This window comes from Juglans regia, chromosome 8 (genome assembly GCF_001411555.2).
Source record: "Juglans regia cultivar Chandler chromosome 8, Walnut 2.0, whole genome shotgun sequence".
In the NCBI taxonomy this organism is placed as follows: domain Eukaryota; kingdom Viridiplantae; phylum Streptophyta; class Magnoliopsida; order Fagales; family Juglandaceae; genus Juglans; species Juglans regia.
The window spans coordinates 23,063,557-23,090,707 of record NC_049908.1 but is presented as its reverse complement, the minus strand read 5'-3'; the positions used below and the strand labels follow the sequence as shown (position 1 = coordinate 23,090,707).

The 27,151-nt window shown below is 34.0% G+C and overlaps 2 protein-coding genes across 2 annotated transcripts; one reads left to right on the top strand and one right to left on the bottom strand.

Annotated features, from left to right (window-relative positions):
- Positions 1 to 1,205: 1,205 nt before the first annotated feature.
- LOC108980233 (germin-like protein subfamily 2 member 1) lies at positions 1,206 to 2,618 on the top strand. The gene is made up of 2 exons (XM_018951094.2): positions 1,206 to 1,526; positions 1,970 to 2,618. Exons 1-2 carry the CDS (start codon positions 1,418 to 1,420, stop codon positions 2,512 to 2,514), a joined length of 654 nt encoding a protein of 217 aa, XP_018806639.2. The 5' UTR covers positions 1,206 to 1,417; the 3' UTR covers positions 2,515 to 2,618.
- A 261-nt stretch (positions 2,619 to 2,879) lies between these two features.
- LOC108980232 (glutamate--tRNA ligase, cytoplasmic) lies at positions 2,880 to 10,428 on the bottom strand. Its single transcript, XM_018951093.2, has 7 exons — positions 10,181 to 10,428; positions 9,933 to 10,093; positions 9,520 to 9,616; positions 9,250 to 9,403; positions 5,205 to 6,274; positions 4,583 to 5,050; positions 2,880 to 3,310 (listed from the first exon to the last, which is right to left on the bottom strand). The coding sequence occupies exons 2-7, from the start codon at positions 10,070 to 10,072 to the stop codon at positions 3,092 to 3,094; spliced, it is 2,148 nt and encodes a 715-aa protein (XP_018806638.1). The 5' UTR covers positions 10,073 to 10,093; positions 10,181 to 10,428; the 3' UTR covers positions 2,880 to 3,091.
- Positions 10,429 to 27,151: the final 16,723 nt, after the last annotated feature.

Sequence of the window (27,151 nt, the reverse complement as noted above, 5' to 3'; positions counted from 1 at the left end):
ATGATAAGTTCGAGTCTCCATAGATATGATGTAAATGAAATGATACTAATGTCCATTATTTATACGTATCCACTTGTTTAGCACCGTCACACTCTTGATGGAGTTAGGATTAGCATATAGCTCAAATTCGTCTTAAAAAACGAATTGTAAAAGCTAAAAAATGTACAAAATATTAGGAGTGTGCAACTGGATCCGGATCTGGATTTGAATATCCAACCATAATCGGATAAGAATCCAGATTCTAAAAAATTATCCACCCAGATTAATCCAAAAATACCAACCCTAATCTTCTTCACCTCACACTTTTATCAAAGTAAATAAACAATGCATCAAGTCACATGTCCAATAGTTTTTTGGATTCTTCTAATAATTAATTGGTTCTTCTTCTTGAGATAGGACTCATGACATTGAGGTGGCAATTGAAAGAGTGAGACAATTAAATAAAGGCTACCAATCTTAGTTGGTTACAAAACTTGTAGTAATTAAATTGCTTATAATGTTGGACTTTTTAGAAGGATTATGATTTTTAATAAGCCATTTCTATTATTTTGTTTATTATTTAATGAAAACTTCTTAAATATGTAATATAAATATAACATAAAAGGGCCCATGAATGTCAGATTCGATAGCTGGGCACCGGAAGAGACGCAAGATGTGGGCTTTTGCCTTGCGATTGACTTTTCTTTGGATCTACGAAGGCATGTTTCGTGCTTTGCATTCGCAGCATCGCTCTGTCAAGCATCCTTGGATGAGTGGCATGACTATGAGAGTGTTTTATATAGATATATATATATATATATATATATATATATTCAATCTCTTCTCAAACGTATAATATTTTTCATCTTTAACATAATTTATTTATTTAAAGATTCTATTATTAAGCCAATCAAGTGAGATTAATTATATTATGAATCTTACCATTTAAATGACGTAGATTAATTATATGCTCTACATACTGACTTAAGAATAGAATAATTTTTTACAAAAATTTCTACACACTACACTCTCATCTCGCTTTTATCTGCCTACTATAATAAGATGACATTATCCATTAAAATTAAATAAGGATCCAAAAATAATAATAAAAAAAATTTATAAAAAATGAGAATGTAGCATAGAACACTTCTCATTATTTAACATGTCATTTAAAATTGGGCTCACACATTTTATTAAACTTTCCTCTCAATTAGTTTCTTCAATATTGTTCATAAAAAACTTCGAACCTTTCCCTCTCTCCCTCTCTCATTATTAATACCCACCACCCCCCCAATCTCTTTCTTAACCGATCAAAGAGTAATTCCCAAAACACATCTTCCTTCCCATCTACCATCTTTTCCACACACCCTTTCGCTTATTTGATTGATGGTTTTTTCTTTTGATCTTTACCATTTTACATTAATAATCTCGGGCAACCATGGTGGCCATTGTCGCACTGTTGTTTGTTACTTTTGCTGTATTCTTCAACGCTGCCGCCGCAGATCCTGACTTGCTTCAAGATGTTTGTGTTGCCGATCTTGCTTCTGGTACTATTCCTTGCCTAATACTTCCTTTTCATTTTTCTTCTTCCCTTTAATGTGCTATCATTTTCTTATTTCTTCTTCTTCCTTTGAATTTTCTGGTATTCCTAGTCTTTCTGATCAAGAACAGCTCAAAACCAGTACTAGTTTATGATCAAGAGGCTTATTCCTAGCTCCTTTCTTTTGCCTTTTTTTTTTTTTAATTTATTTTTAACTTATGTGCTAATTAATACATATAAGTTCCTATGCCACCAACTTGGGCCAAACATGCATATATATTCTTGGCATCTATGATTACTTACGTCATTTCGAAGTAAAACATTATTAGTACTGAGAATGTGAGACAGTACTTAAAGGCTAAGTTAGTTAGAAATGAAGGTTGGTAGTTGGAAATATTGCTAGAAACGAATCTGAATTCATGATGAATATGAGCTGTGATATACGAACAGGTGTGAAAGTCAATGGGTTCTTGTGCAAGGACATTGCAAACATATCTGCAGCAGACTTCTTCTTTGAGGGCTTGGCCAAACCAGGCCTCACCAACAACACTTTTGGCTCTCTGGTCACTGCAGCCAATGTTCAGAAAATCCCAGGCCTTAACACCCTTGGTGTCTCGCTCGCCCGCATTGACTACGCCCCCGGCGGCCTTAACCCACCTCACACACACCCCCGGGCCACCGAAATAGTTTTTGTGCTTGATGGTGAACTGGACGTGGGATTCATAACCACAGCAAATGTGCTCATGTCCAAGTCCATAAAAAAGGGTGAGGTTTTTACGTTCCCAAAGGGTTTGGTGCATTTTCAGAAGAACAATGGGAAGGTGCCTGCAGCTGTGATAGCTGCGTTTAACAGCCAATTGCCAGGCACACAGTCCATTGCTACCACCTTGTTTGCAGCCACACCTCCGGTGCCTGACAATGTCTTGACTAAGGCATTCCAGGTGGGTACTAAGGAGGTTAACAAAATCAAGTCTAGGCTTGCACCCAAGAAGTAGAGGAATATTGAACCATACATGGGCTAGCTTTCTTCTATATTGTTGTACCTTAAAATAATTGTTGGGATTTATTCCTCTTTAGTGATTCATAATGTATTGTGGGACGCGGTCTTCTTAATTTCTTTTAATTTTGGAATCGACAGACATTTTCGATTGCTGGCTAACTGTTCATTTTGCATAATCGATTACTCACTTTACGGCTCAAATCAATTGGATTGATAAAAAGAACCATCAATCTTCATCTGCTTTTGTAGATGTTTCTTTTATTCCAAACACTACAATAAACATGCGCCGCATGCAGTCCAAGAGTTGTCTGATGCCATTTATGGTCTGTGACAGAGATTAGTTGACAGATAGATACAATAAATGATTAAAGACGAGAACATGCTTTATTTGCAAAGATTCAAGACATAAAGTTCTTTAGTTTCAACCACTGAGATAACAGATGCAAGAGTACTCCCATGAAAATGTCAAATAGAGAGACGACAACACCAATTCTCATCGAATGAAATTACGTTAAACAGTGATGTTAATGTTGATAAATCCCAGAAAACTGAATAATTCAGATTTAAGAGGTTTACTTCAAACCAGTTTGCTGCCTGCCATCTGGAATCGCAAACAAAACTATAGGCTTTGAAGGCCTAATAAAGGGAACATCACATCTGAAATAGCCTTTCCGCTCCAGCTGCAATACCTCTCCTCGATGCAAATTCCGCAGGTTGGAATCTCCTAAAGCTGCAGTTTCCCTTTTCGTGCATGGGTTGACCACATCAAGGAAATCCTCTCCTTCTTCAAGCTGCAATCATAAGTTACAAACTTACGTGTATCGTACTTTCCCATATGGAAACCAGTGGAAACTTCTTTATGGAAACTTCTTTATCGTACTATACACTACAATCTCCTCCTATTTTGATCATACTAAGTAGTATGTGGCACATTCATCACCATTAGATGATAAAGAAGCATTCAATAAATGATCATTTAATGGTGATAAATGTATCATATCTTAGTGGAATGAAAGTGGAATGATAGTATGGTGTATACAATTTTTTAATTAAAATTGTATATATAACACTAAGTTTGACTTAGCATCTAATGATAGGATGAGAGTATGGCATGTCAGTACCCTAAGACTAGCTAACAATTACTCATTTTTCACATGTTAACCAAGTCAAACATTTAGCATTCTTTTAGATATCACACAAAGCCAGTCCAATTTCTAAAACATGGAAGTAATATGTGTATACACAGAACTTATTCAATGGTTCATGATTTAAAATGCACTTTTGCTCAAGACATGTTACACAGCCAATGTTTTTCACCATTTTTTCTTTTGGGTAAAAAGGGTTATGAAGGGCAAGAGTGGAAACCGAGATTTGCAACTCTATCTATGTGCAACTGTATAAGCTTTATCCATTGAAAATCTGTCAGGAGAAGCCTAAGGCCAGTAACAAGCCCTCTACATGGGGTCGGAGATAAAGAGACTGAGCCATAAGTTGATCCTAGCCCTACCAACTTCAGTACGGTTAGAAGCTGGTGGCTGGGGATAATAAGAATGAGTTTATTCCCTTAGCATTGAGTCCGTAGGAACTGGATCTCATGACCTCTCATCAGATAAACCCGCAGGAGTAAACATTGCAACTAAGACAACCCTTACGGTGATCAATGTTTATAAGAATTAATTATAGTGAACAAGCCTCTAATTTTTGCCACATGCACATGCTCATAAGTGAGGGTTTTTTAATAAAAATTGAGATTCTGTCCCCTTTTCAAACAAAAAAAAAAAAGGTTCAATGAAAACATCCTGAAAACCATGGGCCACAAATATGACAGACTGGCATCTTTGTCCAAACAGCATATTAAAACCAAGAAATGTCTCGGCACAGCATATTGTCAGGAATGAGACTACCAACAATTCAATGGTCCACCAGGTTGTAAACTGAACCTTTCCACCCTACTGTTTAATATTTCAATTGAACATAAAGCATAGAATTGACACTAGACAATTTAGCACAAATGTACATATCTGATGGAAAAAAGCATACTTTATCAGTTGACCAGCACGTACCTTCTTCTTTGTAATTAAATAGTCGAACTCCACCAGTGTGAGGTTAACTAGTTCACTTGTTTCAGGTAGCCAAGTAAGCTTCAACTTCGTGGTCTTTACAGATCCTTCCAGATGCAAAACTCCTGTCAACTGGGTGATGTTTCCATCTTGGTCCTTCTCTATTCCCTTCACTATGGCATTTCCCCAATCCATTAATGTTATCTCCTCATCTACTGAGATGGATTCAGCATCAGCATGGTCAATTAATATCCTCTTTGAGTATGTTGTACACTTCTCCCCAGCACCTTCATATTTCTTATGCCTAGGTATGATGCGAACAAATGGTTCCTCAGGGCCATCTAACAGGATCAAGAGAACACGCCGTTCTTCAATGACAGCAGTATGTCTGGGGCACACAGGATCGATGATCTTCTTATTAATGGTCCAGAGTTTATCCCATTCCATCAGATTGAGATTTTTTGATGCTCCCTGAAGCATAATAAAACAGAGATAATCAAGAACATTTCCATGAAGATGACAATCCAAGAATGATTATCTTGTACAATATATGAACAAACAGTTCCACAGCGCAGAACCAATAACAGTTATAAGAAGCATGGATCAGATAAATGCTTGAAATTACCTGTTCAAGAATAAATTGTATCAATGCTTCAACTTTTAAACCCCTACGAACAATTCCCTGAACAGTAGGAAAACGAGCATCATCCCATCCATCAACCTTTCCATTTTCAACAAACCACAAAAGCTTACGCTTACTGAGAAGCGTATACACCATATTCAGCCGGCTGAATTCATAAATGTGAACCTTTCTTACTCCCATATCCTCTTGAATTCGTTGATACTGAGCATTACGATCATGGTACTCACTAGATCTCAAAGCATGTGTTATACCTTCTATAGAATCAACAAACGGACATGCAAAATCGTAGGTTGGGTATATCTTATAATTGGAACCAATCCTATGGTGGGGAACCGGATTGCAACGGTAATAGACTGGATCACGAAGTGATTTGTTTGGGTCTTGCATATCCAGCTTCCCACGGAGACAGCACTGTAAACCCCTTTCAGATCCAGCAATCATTTCCTTCCATAATTTCATATTCTCCCCCGAGCTGTTGTTTCTACATCTTGATTCAATGCCATCCATTCTTTCTTTCTGCAATTGCTCACGTGGTGTATCATCAACATATGCTTTACCCTGGCAAATCAAATTCTCAGCCATCTCCATCAATTGGGGGAAGTAATCTGAGGTGTATGTAACAGCATCATGCTCAATACCTAAAGTCTGAATATCCTTCAAAATATTTTCCACAAATTCATTGCTCTCTTTGGCAGGATTTGTGTCATCAAAGCGTACAATAAGTTGACCTTGGTACCGCTGAGCAAAATACCGGTTCAACAGAGCTGCTTTGGAGTGCCCAATGTGAAGATAACCACTAGGTTCGGGTGCGAATCGCAGTCGCACCTTCCCAACCTCAGCATCTGGAAGATCTACTTCAAAGGAGTTTTTTGATTGGTTATTCTCACCCTGTTGCTCTTTCGATTTGGCTGCAACCAGCTTTTTTTTGCCAATATACATTGCTGTGACTTCATTCAAGGCATCACTATATTCCAAGAATATAGAATTGAACCACCGCACAAGATTTTGGTACTTCTTTGACTTCCTCAAACTTTCCCATCTCTGCCCAGTTCCTGAAAAGCATACAATATGAAAGGTCTGTAGAATGCACTCAATGCCAAAGGTTTGTTCCTATTAGCTAATTTGGAAAAACTAAGATCTAGTTAAGAGTAAGGCCTTGTTTGTTTTCCAAAAACATCTCATCTCATCTCACCTCATCATTACAACTTTTTCAAATTTTCACACAAAATAAAATAAACAATTCAACTTTTTCAAATCCCAAAACAACAATAATATTAAAAAATATATTCTAACAATATTTTATTCAACTTTTTAACTTTAATCTCAACTCATCTCATCTCATCTCTGAAAACAAACGAGCCCTTGGCTCGTTTGTTTTCAGAGATGAGATGAGATTAAAGTTAAAAAGCTGAGTAAAGTATTGTTAAAATATATTTTTTAATATTATTTTTGTTTTGGGATTTGAAAAAATTGAATTGTTTATTTTATTTTGTATTGAAAGTTGGGAAAGTTGTAATGATTAGATGAGATTAGATGAGATATTTTCTGAAAACAAACAAGGCCTAAAAGTCTAATAAGAATAAACTAGGACCAAAAAAACCCAGACCCTGCGTAACAACCCAATCTCACATAATAAATATGAATAACATTATGTTACTAAATGAAAATAAAATCTATGCAATTAAATTAAAGTTGCTAAACAAAAAAAAATAATGTTGTAATACCTAAATGAAAAACAACATATCCAAATGAGTGTTAGAATATAATTAAGATAATTAAATTTACCTCTTTCCATCAGCTTAAGTTTTAAGACAAGTGGAGAATAACATGGTATTAGAGTAGAAGTCCTAAGTTCAAACTAGGACCCTACACTTCACTCCCTTAATTATATATTCCACTACTTCCCATCAGTTTAGCTTTCTTTAGGCATGACTTTTTAGTTTTTTCAAGTCATACTTCTCTCATTCATTATTAATTTTCACTTAGATTTAGTTGTCTCTTAGGACTTGTTTGGATTCAAAAACACTCTCAACTCATCTCATCCAATCATTACAACATTTCCAAACTTTTAAACAAAATATAATACAAAATTCAACTTTTTCAAATCTCAAAACAAAAATAATATTCTAACAATATTTTATTCAACTTTCACCTCACCTCATCTCATCTCAACTCAACTCACTATACAAACCTCCCCTTAGTTTTATTTAGCCATGCCTTTTTAGTTTTCTCAACTCATGCTTTTCTCCTCTGCTAGTAATTCTCATTCAAATGTAGTAGGCTTTTAATTTTTTTTTGTTTTCTCAAGTCTTAACTCATGCATTTTGAGTTTTGTAACCAATAGATTTATAAAATTATTAGACTCCAGAAAACTTTTATAGAGGTTGTTTTGATAGAATCTTTAAAAAGTGGTGGGACCCATTGAAAATATACTTGAATGTAAAAATCTCGAGGACATTTTGATGATAGAATAAATTATTTTGATAAAAAAAGCCACCCCAAGCTGCCAATGGTGTCCAAAGACTCTGGACCATGAGGTGGCCAAAAAACTTTAGTCACCACGATGGCCAAATTGCACCACCCATGGTGGCCAAAGGAGCCACCACAGGATGCCCAATCTGGTCCACCTTGTGGTGGTGGCTGTAGCCTGTTGTCATTTTTTTAATTTCTTAATTTTGTTAAAAACTTATTATTCGAAAGATGGTGTCTTTGAAAAGATTGGAGTTTTACACTATAGATGTTGTATATGTTCAAGAATGAAAACATCTTTGACTGAAAAATCATCGCTGACTTTAGAGATGATTTTGGTATAAACATGCCCTTAATGGCCAGAGTTACTTTGACACACTATTCATAGACTACATATACTTTGGTTTGTAGTGTATCCAAGGGGGGCACCCCTTGTCTGATGGTTTAGCTAATTTAGGGGCAGCTGGTCATGATGCTACCATTTCTAATTCTTCACAGCTTCCTAAACAGTTGGTTGGAATTTTAGCAATGGATCAAATTGGCCTACCAACATTTAGACAGAGGTAGACCTTTATATTTTGTTTACTTCTTGTCATACCACAGGTTATATAGTTTTAATACTCTTAGCTTCCTTTTTCTTCTTGTAGTTAATATAGCATTTTTTAGGCTTTTACAAGATTTTTGTAACCCCCAAAACTCTTCATCTTGTAGAAGGTATTCCTCCACTATAAGTAAGGGTTATTAATAAAATTTGGGGTCTGGCTTTCTTTGATAAGTAATAAGAAACTTTATTCCCAAGAATAGGCAAAGCCCAAGTACACGGGACGTATACAAAGGAAAAACCTACATCTTTCTAATAAGAAAAGAAAATCTAAAAGAAGTTCTGAAAGTTATTATCTTCCATTTTGGGGTCTGGCTTCTTTAAAAAAAATACACACTACATATAGATCTATGACTAGCTTATAGTATAGTAGTACAGTGGATACTTGGCTACCTAGACAACTTGCAGCAGGCCATTCTTTGTCAACACTTGGTTTATTCACATACTATATAGTTTCATTTTCTACTGGATTTTGTAATTTTCATTACTAATCAATATATGCTAGTGTCCAACATTTTCCGAAAGGGATGTCAACATTTATACAGGTAACACTTGAAAAGAGGCGCATATACCTCTACAATTGGTTAGTTTGCACAAAATGCATTGTGTGTAAAATATAGTACCTTGATAAATGACTCTCTCTATGTATGTGTGCGTGCATGCGGGCATGTATATCAGGAACTGCTTAGAGTATAAAAGAGTGCAATGGATAAAATAATCCAAAAATGCAATTTCGCCAAAACAGGGTCATCCTAAAAATTACTCCCATATAAGCAATAAGGTGGTCCTTCTAGTGGGATGCAAGGGAAAACTTTTGTTAGGGCTGTCCTTAGAAAGGAATTCAAGGATAATCAGATTCACTTATAAAATATGGGGAACATACACATTTGATTGGCCAATGCACAAAGCATAAAACAACATAAGAAGATATATATAGGTATCCTCAGAAGCTTCTACCTGCAAGACCTGACCAAATTGCTATGTCTGCAATTGACAAATAGTTACCAACCAAAACGGTATGACTCTGCAAGAACTCATCCACATATTTGCATGCATTCTCAAATGCAGAACCCAATGAAAAGACGGGAGCATATTCAAGCCATTGATCAATCTGAGAAGTGAAAGGAAAAACAAAACCATGCAAACCAAGCATTAACCAGACAGCCCGAAACAAAATGTGGAACGACATCAGTAACATTCTTTAATTGCAAAAATCAAATAAATCACCTGGCCAGATTCATATGCGTTCTGCCCATAGAAATTGGGAAGGGCGGAAACCCGACCAATATAACGAAGAAGCACATACGTTCCATGCAATGTCGTCCTAGAATGGATACAGGTTGAGTTTCAGTGTACCGGATCACTCGTACCAATTAAAACAAAATGCTACCATATCATACAGAAAAATGCAAACATCGCGAAAGAGCAGTTTTTTGGTTTTAGCTTCATAAGTGATTGACGGGATCCAAAAAAGGGCCACATACATAAAAGAAAAGAACTTCTACATGGGTCTCCCAACATGATAACAATTCTAAGAATCGGGAATTTAACATAAGATAATAAAGACAAAAATGGAGACTTAAAAGCCAATATATGAATTCAACGCTCATGTTGACATAATAAAGATAATCGAATAATACCCATCTGAGAAGAGAAGGGTGGGAGCAGAGTCAGGAGGAAGGGACGTGTCCGTTGGAAGAGCAAAGCCGGAAATCTTAGCGGCTACTATTACCGATAGTGGAGGGCTATCAGCTGGGAACGACAAAACCTTAATCTCCATTTTCAACAGCTAATCAGGAGTCTAGAGATAAGAGAGAGAGCGCTTATATCCAAATCTTCTCTAACGGCTGTTTGGGACGCAATCAACAAGAGTACCACCGTTCCATACCTTATCGTGTTTGGATGAATAGTGGCCTAAGCTCTTGACGGTAGTCTTCAAGAGCTGCAGAGTCGCAAAAGTAGAACTGCAGAGCAAGAATTTACCTTGTGGAGTCGTGGATGTGGACAATGGTCCAGTCTACGGTGGTCCTCTTGTTAAAATGACGGTGGCAGTAGCGTCTGGGTCTTGCAAGGGCTACGCTGCGACGGTGGTGGACGCTGGGATGGGAGCAGGGGGTGGCGGCAAGCAAGGGACTTAGGGTTTTTTTTCACCTTTTTTTTTCTTGTTTACTCTATACATTCCTTTAGGCAGTGTTTATGTTGAAGTGAGTTGATTTGAGATAATAAAATATTGTTAGAATATTATTTTTTAATATTATTATTATTTTGAGATTTGAAAAAGTTGAATTATTTATTATATTTTATATTGAGATTTAAAAAAATTATAATAATGAGTTAAGATGAGTTGAGATGAGTTTGGAAACCAAACAAAGCAAATCTCATTTTGAATTTATTATCTCATCCAATCTCTCATCGTTATAATTTGAGTTTTGCTGTACAAAAGTTCACATTCTTACGTACGATTTAAAAATACATAATTTTATTTTTTTATTTTTATATTTCATTGAAATTATATATTTTTAAGTAATGTACAGAGTATAAAATTTATATTCAAAATTTCTTTTATAATTTTTATAAATTTTTACATAAATATAATAAATAGTTCATCTTTTTTAAATTTTAAAATAATAATAATATTAAAAAATAATATTTTATTTAATTTTTAATTTTCATCTTATCTCAACTCACCGTCCAAACCTAACTTTACTATTCCTAGCACTACGATGTCTCGAAGACAAAACTTTTGGTTTACTTTTCCTTTTTTCTTTTTTCTTTTCTAACATGTGTTTTTTGAATTTTAGGTATTTCATTCAAAATTTCAAACCCATATTCAATTATTTAAATATATTTGACAATAAAATATTCTTATTCGAATAAAGGAGCACCAACTACTTACACCATTAAGTAATTATTAAGAATATAATTTAAATAATTAAATTTATAATTTTCACCAAATATATGTGTTTGAAACAAATTTTAACTTCACATGCTATTATAAGTTCATAATAGAAGTTTTGAGTTCGAATTCTAACACTATATTTTATGGACGGATCGAAACAAAATCTCAAAAGAACTTGTAGAAAGCAGAAGGTATAATTAACATAATGTCAAGAGAATCTATGCTTGCAATAGGGTTCTTCAGCGATGACATAAAACTAGAAAAGCTGAGAATCTATTCCTTTTGTTGGTTTCTTTTGACATCAGAATAAAATACAACCCACAAACAATAATACCATGGCAGTGGCAGTGCAAAAGATGGACAAACCCACAAACTGGCCAGTTCATACTTCATAACTTCATACCCACAAATTGTTTGTTAGGCTTCTAAATTCATGTTAGTGGCTCGATAGGACAGGTTTGTTGAGGAATAATCTCACATTGTTTATGGACAAAGTTTTGAACATATTTATAAGGAAAGAGCAATCATTTCTTGTTGAACCGGTTTTATGAGATGAGTTAGACTCATGAATATCTTTAAGATTCATACCCATGGACAGGTCCAACACTTTGACTTTGCCATAAATAAATGCAACAAAAACTTAGGTTAGGTTTGAATAATGAGTTGATATAGTTGAGATAACAGTTGAAAATTGAATAAAATATTATTTTTTAATACTATTATTATTATGAGATTTAAAAAAGTTGAATTGTTTATTATATTTTATGTAAAAATTTGTAAAAATTATAATAATGAGATGAGATAGATTGAGAATAATAATGACAATGCTTAAAAAACATTCAAGTGAAATTTATTTATTTATTTATTTAATTTCCCCTTTAAAGCTAAACCATCCAGAGTCGTTAATATATGTGGAAGTGTATACGGCCCATAGTCTTTCCATGCCAAAGAAAAACACATGATAGGAAAAAGTGTTCAGCTCAAAGATTTGGAATATATAGCACCTGACAAAGAAAATATGGCAGCCAGCTAATATTGACTACAGAAAAGAATGCACATAGCTAAACAGAAATATTTTCAAAATAATTATATTGATTATTATTAACAATAATTTACTTTAGAAGTTATGAATTATTTTGGAAGAGTATTGCTATTCATAAACTTCATATATCACACATCATAATTTTTTTAATTTTTTTTTTAATTTTATTCTTCTTAAAACTATTGAATTCTTCTACTCATTATCCATATAGCGTACATTTCATAAGAGAAAAAAATAACAAAAAAAAGTAACAAAAAATATGGTGTGTGGTGTGTGAGGCTTATGAATAGAATTTTTCTATTTTGGAAATAGATAAATTATAGAAAGAAAGTTTATAATTTATAATAATTATATTGATTATTAACAATAATTTATAAAAATCTCTGGTTTGGTTACAAAGTTCAAATAATTTCATCTTATCTCATCATTATAATTTTTTCAAACTCCCACAAAAAATATAATAAAAAATCTAACTTTTTCAAATCTCAAAACAAAAATTATATTATAACAATATTTTATTCAATTTTTAATTTTTATTTCATCTCATCTCACTAATTTCTTCTTTTACAACTCTCTTTTGAACAAAAAAAAAAAAAGGAACTTAATCCTAATCATTACAATTTTTTCAAATTTCTAAATAAAATATAAAAAATAATTCAACTTTTAGAAATCTCAAAATAAAAATTATATTCTAGTAATATTTTAATTGTATAATATTTTTATTCAATTTTTTTCCTCTTATTTTCCAAAACTTAATAAAATATCATAACTCAAACTATTTTATTATTATTCATAAATTATTTGATTATTATTTATAAATTTTTTATATCATATCATGTATAATAAAATGAAGTAGAGGTCTAATCAAGTCACAACCCAACAACACTACTCCTTAAACCGACCAAAGGGCCACAATCACTGCACCATGACATTACTTTGCCAGCAGTAGAAGGGGGTGCCCAAAAATCAATACAAAAACAAACACTATAAGAAAAATGGAATTTTGTAACTATTTAATTACGGCGAAAAAATAATTTGTGATTAAAAAAAACTCATTTTAATTATAAATAATCATTTCGTTGGAATTAACTGACTACAAATAAACAATTTTCTTACTGTGAAATGCCTCTACAACACAATCACCAATAAAGCCCCTTATAACTTGGCAGCAACCATGAGTACTTACTCATTTCTACATTATATATATAAAAGTATCTCGTGTGAACCATGAGTTATACATTTCTATAATCATGAAGAGCGAGTCTCCTCAAGGCCCATCTTTAAAGACCTCCATAACATGGCAAGACAATAGAAAGTAATAACAACTGATACAATAGAGAGGAGAAATGCGTGGAAAAGAAACGAAGTGGAGAGAGGATAAGTGGGTTTGATTGGAGAAATATTCATTAAAAAAATAAGATAATCTTGCTATGACTAATCCAATGCCAACGGATTTAACCTCAAATTCGTCACATTTAACTGTATACTAGCACAAAGCCAGTGCTCTAAAGGGGCAAGATGATGACCAAAAATGGTGGACTACATGACTTGGATATAAGAGAGCATCTTCATCTTCTTCATCTTTCCTTCTCCCTTCTTCCCTTCCCATGAGTGTTGTAACAAAGACTTGAGGGGCTTGAGAGCTTGTACAAAGCCCAAATATATTGGATTTCACTTTTCCAAGACTTGAGGACGTAGGTCTTGGTGTAAAACCAAGTAAATCCGTGTGTCTGGAATCTTGAAGTGAAGAAGCATTACATTAATTTGTTGTTTTAAGGTCCTAAATGAAATAGTGATGAGCAAAAAATATTAGGCAATATTGAATGGAATGAATTAATTAGTTTATTGATTGAAATGTAGTTAAAATCCGTCAATACAAAGTATTTACTAATTTTTACAATTGATGCTGGAAAAAATGCACATCAGATCGAAGGGAGAGAAAGATTCATTCCCGGCCCACTGAGTTGATTGAGCCTTGATCGGTGTTGTTTGGAGCCCCCGACAGTGTTCCGATGTGGCTATACGGTGGTGATGCGTACGTCTATGATAGATAAGTGCAGAGAGAATAAAGATAGAGACATATACAGGCTTACGTGATTTGGTGAGTTGTCTATGTCCATGGGCGTTTGGAGAGGGGAATCCATTATAATATATCTGTTTATAGTCTCACTTGGTCTCTCCTGTCTCACTGTACAAGGATTGCTAGTAGTTTACTGGCTGAGTAAATTCTTCCTGGAGCTTGTAGGTTGAAGAAGAAGTTGAAGATATGATCGAGAGAGAGTCCTTTTGTCATATGGCTAAGGGCTTTTTATATATCTGTTTGTTGAGTGTGTCAGCTTACAATGATGGGACCTGACTCCTTTGCGTGTGTCAACTTCTCTTCTCTTCCTGCTTTTTCTCTGATCCCTCTGACACTTGCATGCTCTCATGTCCCTCCTTGTCTCTTTCTTATTTGTCTTCTTGTCCCAGTGGTGGCCTGGTGAGCTGGACCCAATTGTGGGTTATGGTATTTTGGCCATTCACAGAAGCCTGCGATTCTTAAAGGCAACTTGTTCTAACAAAAAGTTCTTGAGAATTTTTAAGATACAATATGCAACATAGGTCGTTAGTAAGAAAATAAATTTCAAAAGGGGTTTTCCATTCTCCATTTCTCTTGTATTAAGCGATAAATGCCTCTAGGGGCGAATTTAGGCGAAAGGCGCCCTCAACCGCGTATGACGCGAGCTCGGAGCTCGGATGTGGCAGGAGGCTGGCTTGACCGCATATGATGCGAGCGCGAAGCTCGGATGTGGCAGGAGGCTAGCTCGACCACGTATGATGTGTAGTTTGGCTGTGTGTCATTCATATGTTTTATCATTGTCGAAAAGTGTATGTTCATTCGGTGCCTTTGTTTTCGTTTTATTGTTAGTGTTGGAGTTTGTGTTAAGTAACCCATGTAAAGCGGTTAGAGGGCCCGTCAACCCCTTGGGTCCACTTTAGGTGATTGCTGAGCCCGTCGACTAGTTCCCAAAAGTAACCTGCGCTAGGCAGTTTGTGGAGCTTGGAGGCTTGTTAACTCCGAAGGCTCGTTCTCGGAGGTAACCTACTGGCAGCAATTATGCATCTTGGCTAGCCAATGGATTGAGCTTGTATCCTGCAAAGGTTAGCAAGTCTAGAGACTTATGTTCCGACTGACTGTTGTTTGAGCAGAGCTAGGGGACTCTGGCCTTGAGCTAATGCCTCGTAGGCAGCAACCTAGCATGAAGGTCTGCAAGTCAAGGGACTTGTGTTCCGATTGGCTATTGTTAGGGCAAAGCTTGGGGCTCTGGCCCTTAGCCAATGCATCGTGGCCAGCTAAGGGACTGAGCTTGTACCCTGCAAAGGTCGGCAAGTCTAGCCAAGGCTCTGGTCCTTAGCGAATATATCGTAGACAGCAACCTGGCATGAAGGTCGGCAAGTCAAAGGACTTGTGTTCCGAGTGGCTGTTGTTCGGGCAGAGCTCGGGGCTTTGGTCTTTAGCCAATGCATCGTGGCCAACTACATAAATATCGGTTGTCGAACCCGTGGACGTAGGCACGTTGCCGAACCATATAAATTTATGTCGTGTGATTGATTGTATGATTAATATTTCTTGTTTCCTTTTGCTTTATTGTCATCGTTTTTTACTGTAGGTATGTAGTTGAAACTCCAACAGTTGATCTTGTTATTTTAAGTAACGTTAATTTGTAAGCCAATTATTTATAATCTCTTTGTTGACTAAACATTTATCTTTGATAAATATGATGATGATTGCCTTAAGAAAATCTTCCCTTTAAGATCAAGCACTAGGTTCCTGAGTTGAATTCATTTATATTACACTTGCAGCAATTCCTTTAGACATATAATTCATGACGATCCAAGAAAGGAACAAGTTGTTGAACTAATTAGGCATTATTGTACATGATGCAAGTCTTATTCATAGTAGTTAGTCATGTCAAATATGCATGATCATTCATTTGCACCCAAGTATTGTAATTATCACATGATGTGAGAGATTAATTGACTGGCAGTGATCCATTATCGTTGTCATTTTGAAGAAAATAGGGATTGGATTATTCTTCTTCTGGAAAGTGAGAAGAATCAATTGACCCAACAGAAATACTAGACGTGAAGGACGTACGCCATTGAAGAGCACGATATCTTTGACAAGCTTTTGTACTATCGTTCTGATTATACCATGATAAGAACCAAATACTGAAGAGAATTTTCTAATCATGATTCCATATATACAGAGTTGGCTAACTTCTTGAGTTATATAACTAAACTTAATGATTTGTATAATCTGTACAATTAATATTGCCAACTATATAATATGCATGCATATATATAATTCCTAGTATTGGTGCCATCGATGTGGTCATTTTCCAAGTACATGCAATCATGTCGTATCTGTCCTACGTGAGTCCATCCACACAACCTCGATCATTAAGCAAAACAAAACTGAAAAGTAAATGAGATGGGTACAAATCACAACAACTTTGACAAAACTATATATATACAATACATTGGATCTTTATAAATGGAAAAGTCACATGGCTTACAGATTAATGTTCCAATTATCACCTAATCCCGTGCATATGGTAGCTAGCTAGAATATATACTCTATGATAGTTGTTTTTTCAAGTGTACCCGGCCGGTGCCAACGAAAGTAAAGGTCATTATATTAATTTTTTTGATTTGGGAGAGGGAGGTTTCGAACTCGCAACTTCTATTTTGAAGGCTGAGGGTTATGTTAACTAGGTCACAGGCTTTTGGTAAAGGTCATTATATTAATTAATGATACATAACCCGGTAAATCATGTGATAGCTGAATACATATATTTGATGTTTGCAATTGTTTGCTAAAGAGATGGCCAATCTTTGGAAAGTTTTGTTTCTGACGCTGGACAAAATTAAGATTATTATGACATTAATATATACCAAGTTTGGGTACTGAGAATGGTATTATCAGAATATCTCATTACTATTCATTATTTTACTATTACTTTTCATATACTTTTTATTACTTTTCAATATTCTATCATTAATTTTTTATTATTATTCACAAAATACCTGATAATACCTCATTATCCAAATGCAACCTAATTCAATGAGCGAAGTCTTCTCTATGTCGTTGCTTTAATTTTGTGTGAAACCTTATCCAACCCCGATAGATCGCCATACAAAATGGTCCCCTTTGCATACACAGCTTGATCTGGGTTTGCGGGGTTCATGGCTGATGCTTACGTTACACTACACATGACAAGTAGAGATCGATAGAGAGATATCAATAGAGCCATAGAGGTGGACATCGTAAATGAATTAACTCTAGTTCTAAAAGCCTCTTAGAAAACCCTCAGTACAAGCTGTCTCCATGTGGTGGCGCCGCTAGGCGGCCTGCCCGAGTGACAAAATATTCAATTTGCTAATTCCTTAGGGACCACATGCATGCATGATCCTTTTGTTTTTGTCTGCAGCTTTTATGTATCATCCCCCATTGCCTTTTGGATTTCAGTCCCAAATTAAAGTCGTAAAATCAACAAAATCACTCAAAAATAGCCCTACTTTCATCTCAGGAATTTTTCATATTCCATTACATGAGTAATATACCACTCAACTCATCTCACTATTATTCACAACTTTCATTATTATTTACAAATTAACCATCGCAACTCATCTTATATCATCTTTGAATCCAAACGGAGACATCTCCAGATCAAGTAATATGGTACTGAAAGCATCGTTATCAGTACTTGATCATTTTATTCCAAGGTTTAATTTCAGATAAATAATAAAATGTTATTCTCCTAACCCACCTTAGGATTTATGATGCATACGTAGACGTCTTGGGATATATAAATACCAAAAGAGGAATTAATCCCAAATTCTACTCTTACACACACACACACGTACATGACATAATATAAATATAATTATCATGATTTTAATCGCTACTAATTGTTATTATTACTGACAAAAGGTAATTATCTTGACCATTTAAATGATCAGATACTTTCTATTTTGTTGAATTATTAATTGTATTCATATGAGACAAAAGTTACATTAAGCTGTTTGGAACTAGCAAGACTGTACCTGGAGATAGTAGAATTACTGGAACTCCTCCATAATTTCTGTCTATATATATCCTCTCTTCGTTTCTTATCTACAGACTCTTGAACCAGAAGAAGAAGAAGAAGAAGAAAAGGGAGGAGATCAAGAGCATAATTAAGAGGAGTCGAATCGTGCACCACTTGCAGTTGAAGCTGCCAGCATGATCTAAGCTTTCTTCAGCAACCTAAATATATATGCTTGAAAGCATAGATCATATGGCAGTTTCACCTGTTGATGGAAGCATGAGAATCGTTCCCATATACAGAACCCTAATTCCATCTTCTTATTCATATGATTCAAGCAACCCATTATTAGGGTTTTTTTTTTTTTTTTTTTTTAATTTCGCTTAGAAACCCCCAAGAGAAAGGTATCTTATCGTCTTCCATCATATTTTCACTCGTTTGGCTACAATATTCCATTTTACTTTGGCAGACTTCTTTTTTTTTTTTTTGGCTTTTTTTTTATAAATATTAAATTTGGGTTTCTTGTTTGGGAGATCTCATAAGCTGGGAAGGATGTCAGTATCTTGATTGACAGTTTTTCTCTGTATAACTATCTATATGAGAGATTCGTCAGATCTGAATAGTTGGTATGCATGAATTCTGTATTGGAGTAAATCCCCGGGCCGTTTGAAATTTTGTAGCGTTTTCTTTAAGGAAGACCCCTCTTTTTCCCCTTTCTTTTTCTTTGGAGTTCCTCATCATGTATAGTGTATATACAGCAGTTCAAAAACTCAAAACATAAATTTCACCATATGTATATATGTGTGTATATACATATATATATATATATATATATAATTGATGGCTTTACCCTAGCTTTCTCAAAAGATCGAGCTCGTGAAGTTCTCATGCCTTTATGCGCATAAAGGCAGTTTTACATATTAATTTCTGGTTTTCATCGATTCATGATGTTCTATCTCGTATCGGTGTCGATCAAAATTAAAGCCAACATGATTACTATGTTGGACCAACTTTTAGTTTTTCTATGTACGTGGAAGTAGATGACAATATTTGACTCTCTCTCTCTCTCTCTCTCTCTCTCTCTCTGTGTCTGTGATCTCATAGGTTAATTTATTTTCTTGGCATGCGTACGTAATATGATCAAGTTCTAAGCTGATTGCGTAACATTAATTATATATATAATGACTGATCAAGGTTCCCTCAAAGTTGATCTTATATATTACATTTGGCAGTTTAAGTGGGAGATAATATAAATAAATATTTAATGCAGTTCAAAAAATCACATAAATAATAATAAATATTGTATGAACCTACTTCACGTGCCTTTCTCCCTCTGATCTATTTTCCTCGTTAATTATTACTAGGTATAATAAATTTCCAAGTAAACACAGTCAACTTTCTACGCCATGAATGCAACTTCTTGTTTCTTCTTCCTTTTCTACGTATGTAATGTGTCACTTCCAGAGCTTCTTATTTGACGTAGCTTCCAGAGATTCTTTCTCAATGGCCTTAGTAGTCGGCAGAGATAATAGTAAAAAAGTTTTAGAAATTTAAACAGAAAAATTCCTCACTTCCAAACCCTTAGTAGCTGAAGCTAAGGCAGCTCTTCTAGCCAAGGTAGCAAGAAATGATAATCTTGGAAGGTGACTTGAAGCTGGTAATAAAAGCCATTGATAACAAAGAAACTGTCCCTCATTGGAACATTGAATCCATCATTGAAGACATCAAACATATCTTTACTTCTCAAAGGTATTGGAAATTTGTAAAAATTTATCGATCTGCAAATTGATATGCACACTCTGTGGCGTAATGGGCAACAACCAATATTATTTTTGGTTACATTTTCTGATTTTTTATCTAGATGTCTATTATTTTTTGATAATGAAAAGGATTCATCCTAAACTCTCTATCATTATTATTATTATTTTATAATAAATACAAGCTTGTTTAGAAAATATATATATATATATATATATATATATATATATATAACTTTTTTCTCCTTTAAAGAACTTTACCTTCTCTCTCTGTCATCTTCAAACGCATCTGTGTAATTGGTGCATAGGCCTGATCATCATGTACGTAATAGATAAGGTTGATCAGGGGGACTGCATTTAAGCACTAGAGCGCGAAACATAGAACTCAATGTACCCAAATTATAAGGTTGTTGGAGGTTGCCAAACTAGCTTTTGTTTGGAAGCTGCATTAAGCTAAAAGCCACGAAATCTTTTCAGATTCTCATACATACATACATATATATATATATATATATATATATATATATATGCATGAAGACACGTATCCGAAACGTCACGAATTCTCACAAAATCTCTGACAAGTTTTTTTCATTTGTCTTATCTTCCCAAGAGAGCAAATAAATGGCTGGTGGGTAATTGCTAGCTTGCTGGAGTACTGGAGTTTGTTAGATGCCATTAATGGGACTTTCCACTGAAGTGAAGCAAAGCCATGAATGGAACTTATAGCCATTTATTTTACAGGTGTATATCATGTATAGCTAGCTACTGTTATTATAATGGCTGTAATTTTTCATGTCAATTTATGGCGGATGGGATTAAATTGATCGAAAGCGACAAGCTTTGAAAATTCGTAATAAGATTAAGAATTTTAATCATTTTGGGAGAATTATTATAATGATATCAAGTAAGGGACAACTTCCTGTAGATTTTGGGAAATTTAGGATGTCGATTAATTAATTAACCCAGCACGTAATTATCACACGTGGATTCATGAATAATATTATTGTTTGGTGGTCTTTGCCGACTTTTGACACATGAGTCGATGCCGTCGAGTGCTTTTGATGATCATTCTTAATTTCAACAATAACAGATGGAATGATTGGTTGGTCTAAGGTTATAGGTGGCTTCGAGTCCTTAATTTCTGCTCTTTTTCGGCTTTGGATGATCATAAATCCCGTCAAATAATCCTATATTCATCATTCGTACATCTACTCTTTGAAATCAAGAACTTTGAAACCATTTATTCGTAAGTTCATCTTGATTTTCATTTGCTTCTAAAACAGTCATGTATTTGCAATGGGTGCCATGTTTTGAATACCGTACCGGATGTTATACCGGTCAAGGCATTGGAACGAAATATTTCGGTATCGATACCGTTTTGAGATTACATTTCGGGATAACATTTCGGAATAGTCGATATATAAATAAATTATATTCTAAAATTATATTCCAAAATAATAGTCTATATATAAATACATATATATAAATTATAAATAGTCTAATCTGAATTGGAGGTTAAAAAATAAACTTGTAGTTTAAAAAAATGAAAAAAAAAAAAACACTGGTCGAAATTGAAGTTGGTACCGGCCGAAATTGAGGTCGGCATTTTGACCAGTACGAAATAGATATAATATCTGTATTGACCGGACAGTCGGTACGAAAAATTTCCACCGTACCGACCGGTACGGTACGAAAAATTTCGACCGTACCGACCGGTACGATACGAAATTCAAAATTATGATGGGTGGTACTTGCGACTGCTCAATATTTATTGCTGGACATACTGTTAGTATTAATGTGTAATTATTTTTTTAAATTTTTTTTTATAAATAATTTTTTAACATTTTTTATCATTAAAAAAATATATAACTTTATTAATAATTATTTTTTTAATTATTAAGTAAAATAAAAATAAATAAATTCTTTAATAATGGCAGTTTGGTTTCTATTCTTGCTGATCATGATCTTGCTTAATGTTTAATTCCTTGGAAGGTGTGGTCGGCTCGAAATTCTGCAAGGCATGATGATATCATTCTCCAGTCGTTATTTGGAAAGTTTTTCATTACTAATAGCTGCGTGAGATTAACGTTTCCATTAAGTCCATAAAAACTATACCTAAAATAATGAATATTTTTGTTGACTTTTCTGCACATCTCGAAAATCGCAACAAAGGTAAGAAAACTATAGCTGCTTTTATAGATGTTTTCCCCTTCTGGTAAGGTAGAATTAAACGTTGGTGGTCCCTCAACGGGATATTCGGGGTTTGCTGGCTATGATGGTTTTATATATGAGTAATGCTACTCGTCATCTCAATTTCTATCATTCTTCTATTATTTTATGATATGATATTAAATAATTAGAAATTATTTATTATATTTTATTTGTAAACCTATCATTTAATACCACATCATGAGATGATGAGAGGATGATAAAAATTGAGATGATGAATAGATTTTTTCTTTATATATATATGAAAAAAAATAAAAGAAAAATAAAAAAATAAATACACATTTAGAACATATTTTTAGGCTACTTTTTTGTTATTAATTAAAAATATTATCATATTTAAATTATGTTAAAACTCTAATTATTTATATAGTTATACTTTTTTTAAAAATATTTAACAAAATTTCATCATTTATTTAATGATGAAATATTAATATTTTATAAATTAAATTTGATAATTTATTTATGATATGATATTTATATGTTAATTATCTATTTTAAATTAATTTAAATCAGTATTTATATTTTTACCATTTGATCAAACTTGGTTATTTTGAAATTAGTGGTACTTGTGTAAAATCCTGTATGGCGTAAGATTTTCTAATTGATAAAAAAAAGCACGTTTGCCACATCTGTCAAATTGAAGAAAAAAATAAAGTGTAATTTTGAATATTAAAATAGTCTAATGTATAAGAATAAAATTATTATTTATTTATGTTCATCATTTATTATAAAATTTAAATTATATTAAAAATTCAAATTAATTAGATAGTTTTTTTCTCTTAAAAATATACAGTAAAATTTCATCATTTATTTAATGATGAAAAATTAGTATTTTATAAATTAAAGTTGATTTTTAGTGTATGATACAATAAACAGTAATAGGATATGTGAAAAAAAACATGCGAAGAAAAAAAAATAGCTTATTTATTGTTCATTTAAAACTCAAAAATTAATATTTTTTTCCACTTTTGCTTTCTTCTTTTCTCATTTCCTACGCACGATTGTGGTATTACGTCACACATTGGCATTCACATGGACAAATCCAAAAAAAAAAAAGAAAAAAAAAACTCTTTACTGTTCATTACTGTTGATGAACAGTAATAGGATATGAAAAAAAAAATGAGAGAAAGAAGCTGTTTTACAGTAATGAACAGTACACGTATAGGCTCTTTTAAGTAATAGGCAGATATATATATATATATATATATATTAAAGATTAGGGGTGGGCAGTGGTGCCACCCTGCTAACCCGCCCTCTTCGCCCCGCTTTCGTCCATGTTGGAGGGGGCGAAGTCTCGTTCCGCTTTTCTTCCACTCTGCTTATATATATATAAATTAAAATTAAATATATATAAATAAATAAATAAAATCATAAGTAAGTAAAAATGTGACATTTTTTCCATGACAAAATGATGCCGTTTCACTTTTAGAATTTAGTTAAACCTTAACTAATAGTGAAACGGCGCCGTTTCACTGTTAGGTCCCGGTCCAGACACCTTCTCTCTCTCAGTTAAGGTCCCCCCCTCGCGTCCAGACACCTTCTCTCTCTCTCTCTCTCTCTCTCTCTCTCTCTCTCTCTCTCTCTCTCTCTCGCTTGATCTATTCTCTCTCTCTGTCTCACATGATTGCACGAGCAAGACCACAGTCCAACCACTCCACCTTCGTTGACTCGTGCGAACCTATTTTGAAAGTTGACACTTCGCATTCGCCGCCACTCAAAGGTAAGAAATCTGAAATCCTAGATTTTATTTTTTTAGTTTTGGATTGGAGATTGGAGGAATGATGAGTTGAATCAGAGATGGAGGATGAGAATAATTGTGAACTTGTGTGTTGTGGAGAAATTTGTGCATGTGTTTGATTCGTTGTGTGTTTGTTTGTTTTTGTAGTTTTTTCATTTCTTGGCCTTTGGGTGTTCAGATTTGGAACCCTAAATCAATTTAGGGTTCCAATCCGAAACCCTAAATTGAGTTAAGGGTTTCAATTGAAACTCCTAAATTTTAGGGTTTTGGATTGAACCCCTAAACTGGTAATTGTTGTTTTTATTTTATTATTTTGATTTATTTATATTCATTGCAATTTCATCAGTATTAATTTTAGTATTGATTGTTGTAGGAACATATGAGACGACTTAGACGATGTCTACCTCTACTGCAATATGAATATGTGCTCAAACCTCAAAAGACTACCCATCCGGCCACCCCAAATGTCACACAGTCAAAGACTCAAATAGCTCGCCTATTTTTTTAGATTATTAATTTCTTAGAATATTGAAATTTGAATCAGTTGTACGTATTATCTATTTGATTTGTAATTTTGTAATGCTGATACAATGTCCCTTAGACACTTTTTGATTTTGTAATTTTATAATTGTTTAGACTTTCCATTTTATTTTTGTAATAGCTTAGTTATTATTATTATTTTTTTAGTTTATTAGGTAGTAGACTTGTAATCTATAGTAGTACTTCATTAGAATCTTAATTATATAAAATTGTGTATGTATCTATTATTTTTATTCATGTAACTTTTTTATTTAAAAAAAAATTCTATTTTTATGGGCCCAAAATGGCCGAGAAGCTGTTTCTGGACCATTTTCGGCCCATTTCAGTGGTTTTTGGCCCAGAAATCGCTTCTGGGCCTTTGGCATAGTAGGGTGTTGGGGGGGGGGGGAAACGGAGGACCCCCTCCACCCGGTTATCCGGGACGGGGTCCCCCGCCCCCACACTCGGGGGGCGGGGGTGGGGTCAAAAAGAGCCCCCAGCCCATGCGAGGGCGGGGGAATGGGGTGGCTAGCACCTCTATTAAAGACCAATATCATGGAAATTTTGGTTTTCAGAGATTGCTAATTGCTATGACAATATTTATAAATAAGTAATAACAATTTTTATAAATTACATACCCAATTTTTTTATAATCTAATTCATAATAATATTATAAAATGACAATATTTTTATAAAATCAAATTCTATAAAAAATATCAAATAAAAATATATATTTTTATTTACAATATTCTTAAATAATTATGAAATATTTATAAATCAGTTTATTTTATATTATTATTATGATAAAAATAAATAATTTATTACAACACCTACAGTAAAATAAAAATTTTCACCCCATATACCCTCATAATTTGAGGAGAGTGGCCTGAGCTTCTGAAAAGATTCCAAAAGCAATGGTCATTTGAGAGGGACCTTTTTGTCTTAAAAACATAAAAAGCTTCTCACGTCCCTCTTCAGCAAGTGTTTGGATAAGAAGTGAGCTTTCCATGGTCTAATAGTTGGAACTAATTCCTTGCTTGTGGTCAATTGCTTCCAACAAGGAAGCTGGTAGCCACTATATATAGTAGTGTTTTTAGACTTGGCATGATATTATCTCATTCCACAATTTAATATCCTTTCAGGTTGTATGTCATGTTTTTAGAGAGGGAAATGGTATAGCAGATAGATTTCCAAACTTAGGTTATGCTGGATATTATGTATCATTTTCAATAGTTTCTTAACTAATTCCAAAGCATCTCTGTAATATCTTCTGCTTGCTTGATAAATCATGGTTTGATATATTTTAGAATGAGATGAGTTGTTTTTGTTTTGGTTCTTTTTCTGTTTTATAATGTTGTATAGTCTAAATTTTGCTAAGGTTAGATTGAATACTTTTGTAGATGATAGTTTAGTTTAATACAATTTTCTCATAAGAGTTTGGTTTTGAGATTTATAACTCCCAACCTTTCTTATTTTATATGGTATTTCTATGCAAAAATGAAAGCAATCAATAAAATTTTGAGTACTATGGCACCCTTGAACCCACTTGGGATTTGGTAGGAGTTATGACACCAGGGTGCTAGCCACTTGGGTCACACACCCCTAACGTAATGTGTAAGTGTGTGGGCACATGCAATATGTGTATAGTTAAGAACGCAGCAGAAAATAATAAGGTAGTCCTAAAACTAAGTATTAGAAAATTTAAAAACAACCCACAAGGAAGTCCTCCATAAGTATTACAGTCATCCAACTTAATAAAATAAAATAAGAGACAAATCAACTACGATAGGGATAAACTCTAGGTTATCACTCCTCAGCTGGGGTCGGTCCTCCATGCTCATATTCGTCATCTGCATCAAAGTCTACAGTTTCGTAAAACGGAATCATAGGTGGGAACACCATAATGAGATTTTGCAATCTCAACAAATAAATCCAGAGATTAACCACCAAGAAATACAAACATGGAAATAGACAACCACATGCACATGACAAGCATAAAAAGATATTCTAAAATTTACTTTTCCTTGCCCTTTACATTTTTTTTTTTCACACATAACCCACTCACACAAAAATTGAATTTTATACATAGAAAATATTCATTTTATTACGGTGTGCACCATAGTCTCTCTTAGGGACCATTCACACACTTTGGCTCCCTTAACCACACCATGGGTAACTACTGTTTGTGTGACTTCATAATAAGCGATGCTTAACTCTGCGCCCAGCGCTTATGTAACCAGACATCCTTTAGCCCCTGCCAGCAGAGGGGCCACAGAGTTCTACTGAGAGTGTAGCCGTCACAGCGGAGCCTGTTGTAGACAGGTGACAGTTTAGGGAACGTCACTCAGTTTTATACGCTTCCGAGTGATCAAAGGAACTCTTTCGAGATAATGCCCCATCTTGGCCTAGGGTCATGATACTCATACACTCCTAAAAATACGTTTTTAACAAATGACACCAAAATCCCAATTTTCCAAATTTCCAGCACAACAAGAGAATAGAGCAGAATTAATAAAATAATAGCAAGTAAATCATATTAAGAATATAGATGAATGACAGACAATTATTGGATGGCATGGCATATTACAATAAAATAACAGACAG